The sequence below is a fragment of the Miscanthus floridulus genome, chromosome 1 (assembly GCF_019320115.1).
Source record: "Miscanthus floridulus cultivar M001 chromosome 1, ASM1932011v1, whole genome shotgun sequence".
Taxonomy (NCBI): Eukaryota; Viridiplantae; Streptophyta; class Magnoliopsida; order Poales; family Poaceae; genus Miscanthus; species Miscanthus floridulus.
The window spans coordinates 39,452,928-39,465,882 of record NC_089580.1 but is presented as its reverse complement, the minus strand read 5'-3'; the positions used below and the strand labels follow the sequence as shown (position 1 = coordinate 39,465,882).

At 49.3% G+C, this 12,955-nt stretch overlaps 1 protein-coding gene across 2 annotated transcripts in view; it reads left to right on the top strand.

The window, feature by feature from the left end:
* LOC136490174 (protein PEP-RELATED DEVELOPMENT ARRESTED 1 homolog, chloroplastic-like) overlaps nucleotides 1-12,888 on the top strand; it is a 27,939-nt gene extending 15,051 nt beyond the window's left edge. Inside the window, exons 5-10 of one of the 2 annotated variants that reach the window (XR_010767568.1) lie at nucleotides 3,565-3,708; nucleotides 11,435-11,593; nucleotides 11,692-11,757; nucleotides 11,855-11,914; nucleotides 12,019-12,170; nucleotides 12,653-12,888. Coding sequence is in view for 1 of the 2 variants with exons in the window: in XM_066486683.1 (XP_066342780.1) it covers nucleotides 3,565-3,708; nucleotides 11,435-11,593; nucleotides 11,692-11,757; nucleotides 11,855-11,914; nucleotides 12,019-12,063 (474 nt within the window). In the remaining variant the exon portion in view is untranslated. The other variant, XM_066486683.1, reaches the window with a different exon arrangement.
* The last annotated feature ends 67 nt before the right edge of the window (nucleotides 12,889-12,955 follow it).

Genomic DNA, 12,955 nt, shown 5'->3' with positions numbered 1-12,955 from the left:
GCGTTCGAGTTACCCGATTTTTTCGGGTCGGGTAATTCGGGTAATTCAAAATTCGGGTAATGAAAATTGCTACCCGATATTACCTTCGAAAAAACACTACCCGCAAATTCGGGTACCCGATAATTCGGGTTCGGGTTCGGGTATTACCCGATATACCCAAATTTACAGAAAACAACAAACTACACTAAATTTCAGTAGCGATCTATACATAATTTCAGCAGCAATTTGTATAGAATTTCAATAGCAATTTGTAGAGAATAATATATTACAGTCACTCATTCAAATAGAGAGAATTATATTCTAATAAAGTGATAAGTTAAATGGTTCAGCTAACAACACATGATAAATACAAAGACAAAAACAAATCTTTGGGTAGTTCGGGTAGTTTGGGTACCGGGGGATATTACCCGAATTACCTAAACTAATTTCGGGTAATCAAAATCGCTATCCGAATTTAGGATCGGGTACCTCGGGTTCGGGTAATTCGGGTCCGGGTTCGGGTAATTCGGGTACGGGTAATGGGTATCGGGTATTTTGCCCAGGCTTACTAGCGGGACAAGGGAACACTAGCGCAGACCCCGGTCTAGTTCTTACTTCGACTAGCGACTTGGACTCGCATGTCAACGCGCACCACCAAGGCGAGGAGGTGCGTTTCCGCACCATGGACAACCTCGTCGGTGGCTGTGCAGCTCCTGGCTTGGCGAGCAGGATGCTCGATGACGAAGAGCTGCTTCTGATGAGCGCCAAGGAGCCACCCACGTTCGCTGAAGCTGAACATCAGAATTGGGGGTATGCCATGCTCGAGGAGATGAACACGATCGAAGACAATGGGACTTGGGAGCTCGTGGATTCGCCTCTCGGGTGTCGGCCAATTGGGCTCAAATGCGTGTACAAGGTGAAGCAGGACGAGCGCGACGCCATTGCCAAGCACAAGGTGGCGTTGCTCGTTGTCAGGGGCTTCGTCCAACGCGAAGGAGTTGACTTTGAGGAAGTCTTCGCGCCGGTGGCACGGATGGAGTCCGTTCACCTGCTGCTGGCGCTGACGGCGGCGAAGGACTGGAGCGTCCATCACATGGAAGTGAAGTCCACCTTCCTCAACGGCGAGGTCTCAGAGACGGTCTTCGCCAAGAAAGCTCCGGGCTTCGTCGTCAAGGGACAAGAACACAAGGTGCTGCGCAAGGTCCTCTACGGGTTGTGGCAGGGCCCATCGCCAAGCTGGATGCCACGCTGGGCGAGCTTGGGTTCACCAGATGCGCCACAGAGCACACGCTCTACATGCGACGACGGGGGATGGAGGAGCTCATCATCAGCGGAGTGCGGGCAGAGGACATCGCTGGCTTCAAGCACGAGATGGCGGCTCGATTCCGCATGAGTGATCTTGGCTTGCTCTGCTACTACCTCGACATCGAGGTGAAACAGGGGAGGAGCACGGTCACTCTGTGTCAGCGCGTACGCGGAGAAGCTGCTGGAGCGGAGTGGCATGGCGGATTGCATGCCGTGCGTGACTCCGACGGAGGAGCGGCTGAAGCTGACGAAGGCCAGCACCGCGGCGAATGTAGACACAACAAGCTACCGGAGCATCATCTGCGGGCTGTGCTATCTTGTTCACACGCTGCCGGCCATTGTGTTCGCCGTGGGCTATGTGAGCAGATTCATGGAGGATCCGCAGGACGATCACTGGGCTGCGGTGAAGCGGCTCCTGCGCTACATCAAGGGGACAACTGACCAGGGCATGGTCTTCCTCAAGGCCGGTGAAATTGGGCTATGACTCAATGGCTTCAGCGACGTGGACATGGCGGGCGACATCGACTGGCGGAAGAGCACCTCCGGGATGCTCTTTTCCTCGGCTGGTCCTCGATCGCTTGGCAGTCGTAGAAGCAGAAGGTGGTGGCGCTGTCGACGTGCGAGTCATAGTATATCGCAGCGGCCACAGCGCCGTGCCAGGTTGTATGGTTGCGCCGCCTGCTGGGCGAGCTCACCGGCAAGGAAGCTGGTCCGCCAACTCCAATGGTAGACAATCAGCCCGCCATCGCCCTCGCCAAGAACCCGACGACCGAAGCAAGCATATCGACATCAAGTATAACTTCCTTGTGATTGTGTCGATGGAGGACAGATCGTCCTAGAGTACGTCGAGAGCGGCCGACAGCTCGCGGACATTCTCACCAAGTCACTCTGGTCATCTTCGGTTCTCTGAGCTGAGGGAGAAGATTGGCATGGTGGAACTCAATCTCAGGGTCTAGGTGCAGCAGGATTAGGGAAAGAATTGTAAGATAATCTGCCGCCCTTGATTAGCCTTTTGCAGCAGCAGAGGTTTGGACTGTGGTAAGCTCTTGTTGTACCTTATGTACTATTACTCTATTATAGAAGTATGGAAATAGGCCAATATGGTAGTGGCATACATCAGCCATGTAGGTACTAAACTTGTATATATACTAAGGGATTGCAATAGAGCAAACCAGCTCAGTTTGCCACACATTCAGTTTCAGAGCAAGTGCTTGTGCTGTGTGTGTGCTCTGTTCTCACCCCTTTCTTCTACCTCTAGTCGTGGTGTGTGTGAGTGTGTTGGTGAGCTAGCTGCTCACCTGTGCAGGAAATCAAGGGCCAACAGGCGCGTGATGTTGAAAGGGCACAGGGCCGGTGCTAAAATGGTTGTCACCTTCGTCCTCCCTACTCTCACCATCTGCCTCATGGTGGCTTCTCGCCATCAGCACAGGCGGGTACTTCCACAGTCTCCGCAGCGCGACGGTGGCGGGCCAGGACTCCAGGCCCATGAGGCACCCGAGGACGCCCGGGGCAGCCCCATTGGCCGGGTGCGGCTCCAGGGCCACAAATGCCTGAAGCACCAAGGTTCAATGTGCACTCATGGGCCACCACGTCGGCAAAACCAGGGTTGAAAACCACCTCATCAAGGGGTTATATATATACACGGTTAGAAGATGTTTGTGCGGGCAGAATACATGGTTTTATAGTTCAGTTGGTGAAGTAGACACCAAGCCAAACATCAGGGGGTTATATATAAGACTTTTTCCTTGCATATTTTGCATCATCTGAAAATGCCCACGGTACTATTGTTGGAAATTGAACTTTCTTGAGTGATTCATTCTTGCCGCTTCTAATAATTCATTGAATGCCCGGTCTTTTATTTCTGGAGGGAGGGAAAAATTGTGCTACTTGTCAACCAAACACTAAAATTCCCCTCTAATCATAGGAAACATGTGGACTGTGTTACTAGTGTGTTCTAAACAACTTCAAGTTACAAATATAGAATGCTAGGGCTGCCTCACTATTTTATAATTTTATCTCACACTGCTTAAAATAGATCATCACACCTAGAATGCTGGTATGCCTAGTTAGAATTGCAAAGCCCAAAGGATATTTGAAACTCCCAAATGGAACAGAGACAAGATGCTACAGGTGAAGATCATTCCATATCACTTTGCTTCTTGGAGATGATAAGAGTAGGCTGATAACTTTTCGAAAAGAACTGCTTGTAGTAGTTAATTATTGTTGTTTCCATGTTGAAGAATTTTCATGAATCTTCTAACGTCTTGGTTATTATTACAGTCAATGGAATCTAGGGACACCATTCCTGATCGAAAACTTCTTGCAAGACTAGTTATAGTAAGAGAAGAAGCTCGGAATATGATGGGAGGTGGCCTGTTAGATGAGAGAAATGATCGTGGTTTGACTACCCTCCCTGAGGCAGAGGTATCTTTAAACTTGGAAATCCTAATGTGACATGGTAAACGTGTATTGCATGACTAATTGCAAAATACCAAAGGGTCTTTAGTCTATTTGGACTACGTATATATGGTTGTTGAGATGCGATGAAGCGACATCATCAATTTGCTTGTCCACGTATATCTCAGTGTCTATAATATTATTTAGCAATTTTTTATGTTTAACAACTACATGAACTTTTCCATTTTATCACTTTGAGGAGTTAATACCTTTAAGGCTTTGTTCTCTTTTCTTCCTATTTATATGAACTCAAATTTGAGTGCCATCCATTTTGAGTGCAAAAGGACTATTTTGATTTTCTTGTTTGTTGACCAAATATGATTTGTGTATGTTTTTTTTATAATAAAGATCCAAATATATTGAAAATGTGAGAGCTCGATACAAAGGCTTGGGAATTATCTTCCCAAGAAACGAACTTTTAGCTCCCTAGCTACTGTTACGAATAAAGAAAGACTCAACTAGATAATGATATTGAGGCCCAATAGAGATTATATGTAGAGTAAAGAGAAAGACCCTAGACTAGGAGATTACACTAATACCCTTGACTACTATACCTTAACACCCCTCTCAAATGCAACGTGAATGCAATGTCGTTGTATTTAGAGAGTTCACACTACGCACTAGACATGAAAATCCAAAATCCAAAATAGATGTACTCGAAGCGTGCAACTCGACCTAGACCAAAGTCGATGTAGAAAATGATCTCCTCCGCAAGAGGGTACTGCCTTCATAACCCGTACTTCAGCAAATATCTCAAGTCTTCACGAAACAGTACTTCAACTCTTCAAATATGAACCTTTGCTTTGGAGACTTTGAACTCGATGAGAATAGAGACGTGTCATGACAAACCAAAAGAAGTGCAAGATGGCACACAGTAGGATACAATGGTGATGACAACAAATAAATGACCATTGATCATGAAGTGTAGCAAAATGGCTACGAAAGAGACCAAGAAGGCATAGTCGCATCAATGATGATGATGATTAGTTAAATCGACGGGACTCTGCTAACCAAAGCAAAACAATTGGTTGATCTGACAAAATTTGTGGACACGCACGACTTGCACGGCTTGACATTTGTAAATTGGGCTTGGATGGACACAAATGCAACAAATGCAATGGAAGATAGGCCTCAATATACTAGCAGCATAAGATTGGAGACCATTCGTACCCAACAGAACAGAGCAGAGGGCACCTAGTCACCTAGAGCACCACTACAGCAGACGACAAATTAGGTCCACGACTGCGGACTCCAGGCCGCGATGAGTGGCTGAGGCCGTGAGGTGACTTACGCAACAAGTCTGCAGACAGGCTTAGGGCGGACGAGGAGTCGCACAGCCATGCGAGCTCTCCGTGCTTGAAGACGGCGGGACGGCCAGACAAGTCCTCGGATGGGCGGACGGAGGCGTCGGCCACGGAAGATGTCGCGGCAGGAGACGCGCGGACGAGGGCCACACGAACGTTCGCTCGACGGGAGAATGTAGTGTCGCAGACGGGCGAGCGATGGGTCGATTGGACCGTGGGTGGGCGCGGATGAGGAATCGCGACGACCCGCGGATGAAGGCCGCGTGGTCTTGGAGGTGTACATCGCGGACAGATGGTGCGATGCGGCGATGGGCCGCGTGAGCGGGCCGGTGCTTGAGCAGACGCTCGACGGGCGACGACATCAGAGCGGCTGTGGAAGTCGACCACGTACAAACGGACGTCGAAGGACACGGATGGTACGCCGCATATGGATGACGTACGTACTTGACACAGATGACCGAAGTTGTGGACAGGGAATCCGCTCGACTGGGCGGTTCCGCGAAGAGCGGACTCCGGGCAGCATTGACGGCGAGATGCTGAAGATCCATGCGAGGACTAGGCTGCTGCCCCTAGGAGCGGAGATGGATTCTCTTGGGGGGAGCACAGCGGGGAGGGTGGTGGCTGGATCTAAACCCAATGCTTTGGTACAATGTTATGAATATAGAGACTCAACTGGATAATAACATTGAGGACCAATATAGACTATATATAGAGTACATAGGAGACACAAGAGGAAAACCCTAGACTAGGAGATTACATTAATACCATTGACCACTATACCTTAACAGCTAGAAAGAAGTCAGGACTTTGACTCAAACAAGGAGCACATAAACAGATCCTCATTCTCACATTCAGTTAGTACAATTGTGGCTCCCCGGAATCTTCTTTCTGTTCGCCACTCGCGACAATTCCTGTTCTATTGAGTTTGACGCTTTGGGTTTTTCTATTAAGGACCAACAGACGGGGTGTGTGATTCTTCGTTGCAATAGTAGCGGGGACCTCTACACCATTTCTCCATCGCCACCCTACAGTTGCAGCGTTGCCACTTTGTCCACGCTCTGGCACCACCGCCTCGGCTATCCCAGTCCTTCCACCCTCACAACACTCCACAACATGTCGGTCATCTCTTGTAATAAGCAGCCGCGATTCTTGTGTCATGCCTGCCAGCTTAGCAAACACACATGGCTCCCCTTTAGCAGTTCCACCTCTGTCACTACTGCTCCTTGCTTTAATTCATTGTGAAGTATGTATAACTTCGGTGCTCAGTACTTCAGGTTTCAAATATTATCTGGTGTTGCTTGATTACTCCCATTTTTGTTGGTCTTTGTGCTTACGCCACAAATCTGATGTGCACCACCATATTGTTGAGCTTATTGCTTATGCCCACACGCAGTTTGGGACTGACGACTAAATATCGTCGGCAGTCCACCGAGGGGTATACCCACGATGGTAGATTGTACGGAGAGGTGTGCATGAACAAGAACTAGATGGCAACAGAGACACAAGATTAGATAGGTTCATGCCGTTAGCTCGATGTAATACCATAGTCCTGTGTTCTGTTAGTTTGTATTGACTATCTGATATGATTGAATGTGTTTTGGAGGGGTCCCCTACCCGCCTTATATAACTGGGGTGTAAGGTTACAGGTTGGTTAGATCTTAGTCTAATCAGGTAAGAGGTAATCTTTACATAGAATCTAATATCCGGCACATCCTAAGAGATCTCGCGACGTCTTCAGGATGTCGCCTGGATTACTTGCGGTGTGCGCCGAGCAGTGCCGTGCTCCGCAAGTCGTCATCTGGTGGGCTGGACCGTCCCTGATGGTGCGGCCCATGTACTACGTCGTGGGTACCCGGGGTTGTAACCCCCACAGGGACCATTCTGAAGTCCTTCCAAGCACAAGGTCCCATGTTTGATTAGCAATGAGGGCACCATATTCTTCCTCCATAGCACGCTTCCAACTCGGATTAGAAAGAGCACCACGATATATTTTTGGAAGTGAGCTGATATCTGTGGAAATCATGGACAAATTGAAGTGTTGTCGCGGTTGACTGATACCTGACTTGCCCCTGGTTTGCATAGCATGCTGGTTGGCGGTGGGAGGTACCGGCACAATAGGCGCTTTGGAGGAGCGTAGAGCAGTCGGGATGACGGTGGAGCCACCGGGCGTCGGCAGTGGCGCCGGCGGTGCCACGGGCACCGGCGGTGCCACGGGCACCGGCGCAGTAGCCGACAGCGCCTCGGGCACCGACAATACCACAGGAGTCGGTGGAGGCGCGGGAGGTTGCTGCCGTGCATGTACACCTGCGTGATCTGTTGCCGATTGGGGACACCAGATGCAGACGACCGAGCAGGACCTCCAGGGTGTCCCGTACAGGAGCGCTCGGCCCAGGTGCTGGTCCCAGACCGTCCACAGGAATGGGTACCGCGCCTGGCCTTGGCCCTTGACGATTAGGGGCGGGCGTCACGATCGGAGCCGGCGTAGGGAGGGCACCGTTCGGTGCTGAAGAAGACGCTGATCCAATGCCCGTCGTGATCGCTGAAGGGCCAGCGGAGCCGGATGTCGTCATCGGAATGACGTCGGGTACAACCGGATCAATATCTGTGTCATCCAAAAAATCATAGGCACTCAAAGGTGCCGGTGAGTTGCAAATAAATGGGAACTGTTGTTCGTCAAAGAGCACATGACGAGAGATGATGATGCGGTTTGTGGAGAGGTCAAGGCAACGATAGCCTTTATGGTTTTCAGGGAAACCAAGGAGGACACATTCAGCAGAACGGGGGGCAAGTTTATGAGGCATGGTGGCGGAAAGGTTAGGATAACAACGGCAACCGAAAACTCGGAGATGATCATATGTGGGTGGTGTGCCAAAAAGGGCTTGGGGGGGGTCGGTTTTGAAGGGTTTTGGTGGGGTGAAGATTAAAAAGATGAGTGGCAGTGCAAAGGGTTCAGCCCAATATGCAGGTGGCATGGATGCTTGGAATAACAGGGTGCGCATGATATTATTGATGGATCGAATGACACGTTCGGCCTTGCCGTTTTGTTGGGATGTATGAGGGCAAGAAAGGCGAAGATGAATACCTTGTTGAAGGAAAAAGGAGCGAGCTGCATTGTTGTTCAATTCATGACCATTGTCACTTTGAATAAACTGTATACAACAATTGAAATGAGTGAGCACATAGTTGTGAATGTTTCAGATTTGAGTTTAAGCAGAAAAGTCTACAAATAATGAGTGAAATCATCCAAATACACAAGAATATTTGGAACCGGATATGCTCATAACAGGAGATGTCCATAGGTCACAGTGAATTAACTCAAAAGGTTGAGAGGCCCCTGACAAGGACTTAGAAAAAGGCAGTCGACTATGACGACCCAATTGACACGCATGGCACAAGGAAGTGTCATGAGCACTAGAAATAACAGAAATAGATTTATTTGAGCGCAAGCGTGAGAGGACTTGGACGCCGGGATGCCCCAACCGTCGGTGCCAAGTAGTCTCGAGGGCAGCCAACATGACACGAGGATATGAAGTGGACGCCGGAAGGAGCAGATAAAGTTCTTCGAAGCTATCACAACGGTGGAGCACCGTCCTTGTTTGGAGATCCTTCACAGAACCAAAGGGGTCAAACTCAAGGACATTGGAAAGGTGGAGAGGACGGTGGGGATTAGGGAGTAAAGCTTGACCGGAACATGTAATAGGAAGACAGACACCATTACCAACGAAGATGTTGGAATTTTAAGGAAGAAAGGAGCTAATGGAGGAGAGATTACCAGAAGAGGACGAAAGATGCGAGGACGCACCCGAGTCCATGTACCAATTGGCTTTGGGTTGCTGTAGCGTCATCGTGTTGAAGACGTTTGCCAGGGCGGCCTGGTTCCAGGGCGCCGTGGAGACCGTGGACGCCATGACCGTAGGGGTAGGCACCGTAGGGGTAGCCGGGATGAGGGGCCACAGCAAGGTGCGCCTGACCAGCGCCTGGAGCAACGCCCAGAAACGGTGGCGGTGGACCAAATTGTTGCTGGAATGGGCCTCCACCCGAGCGAGCGCCCAGAACACCCTAGCTCGGCATAGGCCACATCTGAATTTGGCCGCTCCACGTGTTGGACCACGGACGGGGAGCACGCCAGGCGTTGTTACCCCGTCTCTTGCCCTTGCCGCGCCCCCAAGGACGAGACGGAGGATGAGGGGCCGGCGGCATTGGAATTGCAGCGAAAGCCGCAGCCGCCGGCATAGGAGCACGAGGGGGCGCGGGGGCTCCTCGGTGCGGTGAAGACGGCAGCCGAGGTGGAAGTCGGGAGCTTGGACTCCTCCAGGGCGAGCAGCGACTAGGCCTCGAGGAACGAGGGCAGCGATGTCTTCGTCTTCAGAATGGAGGCCATGCCGCGGAGTGGTTCGTTGACACTGCGGAGAATGCGGAGAAGGGCGAGCAGCAGCGTGGAGTCGTTGACGGGTTGCTCTAGATCGGCGAGCCCATCAGCGAGGTCCTTAAGCCGCTGGGCGAACTCGAGCATCGGTAAGTCACCCTGGGACAAGGCACGAAACTTGGCCTCAAGAGTCATGGCGTGAGACGCCTTGTTGTCGAGGAAGAGGTTGGCCGCCTTGGTCCAAATGGTGTGAGCAGAGGCGCCGGTCTCCATGATCAAGCGCATCACGCGAGGCGACGATGATGAGTAGATCAAGGAGCGGATGGAGCAGTCGATCACCAACCACGAAGCATCGAGATCTTCAGGCACCGGTGTGCGATGTGAGATAGCGCACTGAACTTGCCAACGAGTGTGAGAAAGAGTTCACGCCAGGTGGAGTAGTTGGATGGATCAAGTTCTAGAGCGAAGGGGATGTGGGTTTTGACGTTGATTGTAGCGAACGCCGAAGCGAGGCTCGGGGCAGGTGGAGGGGGAAGAGCAGCGACGATGGCTGCGGCCAGAGCAGCAGCAGCCTGGGCATTGTCGTCCATGGATGGAAGGAGAGGGGGGGGGGGGGGGGGGGGGGGGGGGGGGGGGGGGGGGGGGGGGGGGGCGTCGTGATGGATGGGGCGATGGGAGAGGAGGTGGGTAGGAGAGGGGTCACCTAGTTGATACCATGTGAGAGGAATAATCCCTTCTGTTCCATTGACTAATCAAGAGTTTATAAAGGAGTTACATGACTCTTCAACTACTAAGACTCTTCATTCTAGACTATACAAATTCTAGGCTATTCATATTCTAATAGATTGCTCACCTGTGTAGGGGATTTATGTGCCAACAATCTACAAACTTACATGCTCAAATAGTAGACACTTGTAGAACCTCTGCCCTAAGCTCTGCGGCTTGCTCGATACCCGGCCGACCTGCCTATTGTCACAAAGGTTGCACTGCACTAATGGAAGGTTCCCTTGAGCATCTCTGAATGCCGAAAGAGAGGGCGGGCCTGATGCCGACGCAAATTGAGAACTCGCCGCCATCCTCCACCTCTGCTGGCCCTCTAGTGGCTAGGGTTTCAACAGGGACTGGATGAGAGAGGAAATAGAGAGGGCGAAGAGTGAGTGGTTTTAGGAGGAAGAAGACTGCGAGAGAAAGGGAGAGCGACTGGCTAGGGTTAATGGGTTTGGTCAGACCGCGTTGGCCGAGCTAGGGTCAAAATCGTCCACTCAAAGAATCTTCTCCCTGCAGAAACAGTGAAAATCATATTCTATTGCGTGAGGTGTTACAAAACAAACGCGATCCAATAATGGTACTCGGCGAATTTTGATGTTGGTAGTGTGATGTAGACAAAACCACGTTTTTTCCAATGTCCCAGAGCAAAATTTGCCTTATTTCTAAAACTAGCGAGGCGAACAAGGGGAAAGAAGTTGAGGCCAGCCCCTTCCCACCAACCAGCAAGGTTGCCGGAGATGGGGGAGGGAACGGGCCAGATCTGGGTGGCCCTAGTGAATTGAGGAAGAAGGTTGAGTCTCCCAGTCGCTCTCGACTTGTTGCTTGCCTGATTTATGTATGCTTGTAACATGGTGTCATCAACAATGAACGAGAATTGAGATCAGCCAGATGTGAATTTAATGGGTCATACAGCTAATGATGTTAGTGATAGAGTCCCCGTGGCAGGTGTCCTATCAATCAACAACAACAACAAAGCCTGTCAGTCCCAAACAAGTTGGGGTAGGCTAGAGTTGGAACCCACCAAGAGCCTGTAGTCACGGTTCAGGCACATCAATAGCTGAAAATGGCAACTGAAAAACAGAAGTTTGCACTAACGACTTGTGGGTAATGGCAAGAGAAGTTAAAACTTATATTCTATAATTAGAAGGAAGGCTGTGTTTTACTGGCTGAAAAAATGCTTGAACTATAGACGATTTATTGAGATCATTCATTTATGTCATTGAATTCAAGGTATTCTTTCACGTTAAATTGACAGGTAAACTTTTTGAGCAAGCTCGTTGCTCTTAAACCTGGGAAGGCTTTGGAAAGGATGATAAAGGATGTTATGAATGGCAGAGGGGAAGGTGCTGATAACATTGAACCAAGTGCTGCTTCGCATTCTGAACAGGAGAGTCTAACTGGAGTATTAGGAAGGGTGAGTTTTGAGTTCAAATTGGTTCATTAGTATGTTCAGAAATTAGCAGATATTTTGCATTAATAAGTATTCGCTGCACATACTTATGTGGCCTCTAGGGAAGTGTATCTGGCCACAAGCCACGGCCAGTCCGCCCTGGAACGTTCCTTGAGACTGTTTCCAAGGTATTGATCTCATCTTTCATTTTATACAACACATTCACTTTTTTTTAGCATGACATACGTTTTCCTTTTGTCTGCAACTTCGTCGCATGGCTGTAAGGTCCTGGGTGGCGTATATGCAAGTAACACATCTGGCATTACAGCTCAACATCTGGAATGGGTGAGCACCTTACTGGTCCATTCTTTGACTGATCTCTTGGCTTATAATCTACTGTTGTATGCCAATCATGATGGGCATGGTTTGACCGTATTTTCTCATTTTAGGTACATCAAACAACACTCAAAATTCTTCAGGAAATGGCCTTCTAGCATTGTTATCAGGGTTCACTAATAGTTTGTGAACATAAGGAGTATATAGCTACACATCTGTAGCTATTGAAGGTACATGATATCAGATAAGCCTTGTGTGCACCAAGGTATGGACTGTTTTCTATTTACCGGATTTACTGGTCCTACCGGTCCGCTGTGGTTGTTATTAGAGACCTTTTTTAAGTGGTCACATATCTTTTTGTTGAGAAGTGGAGTGGAAGAAACGATAATGGGTTATCTAAAGGCCGTAGATCACTCGTGGGAAGAATGTTGCCGCGTTGTGCAGTCTAGAAGTAACTTACAGGCTTGGAAGTGGTAATGTGGTATAACCATGTGGTTGCCCTTGCCAATTGACTAATTTTAAGTACTAGACTCATAACAGATTTGAGGCGTAATACCATTATTGACATTAGTGTTTGTTCCGTGGCAATATGTAATTTTATCTTTTCACACATTGTTCCGGACTCCTGGTTGTTTATTCGTCATAGGTGATATTCGGTTAGAAGAAGCTACAATTAAGAGTGGTATCTTGGAATACAATAAAATGTGGCTACAGTAGTCTGAATATAACCCCAGGTCTTTTCTCCAGTTGGCAACAGGCAAATACTCACAGCTTCCGGCGCTTTCGTTACGGCCACCACCTAGTGATCTTCGACTGTATTCGCTAACGGTTCTAATAAACTGGACAAGGGTATGTACAACAATTTAAGAGAGACGAGACCCGCTCGAGGCATTGCGCAGCGGCCTGCGGTGGATGTGTACCCCCGCACCCCCTGTTTTTCCATTTCCATCTTCCTAGTTTTTCCATTTCCATGTAACTAAACCGATTCAAGTGAAATTTAAATATGATTAATTTTTTAGTAAAATTTAACCGATTCATATGAAATTCTTA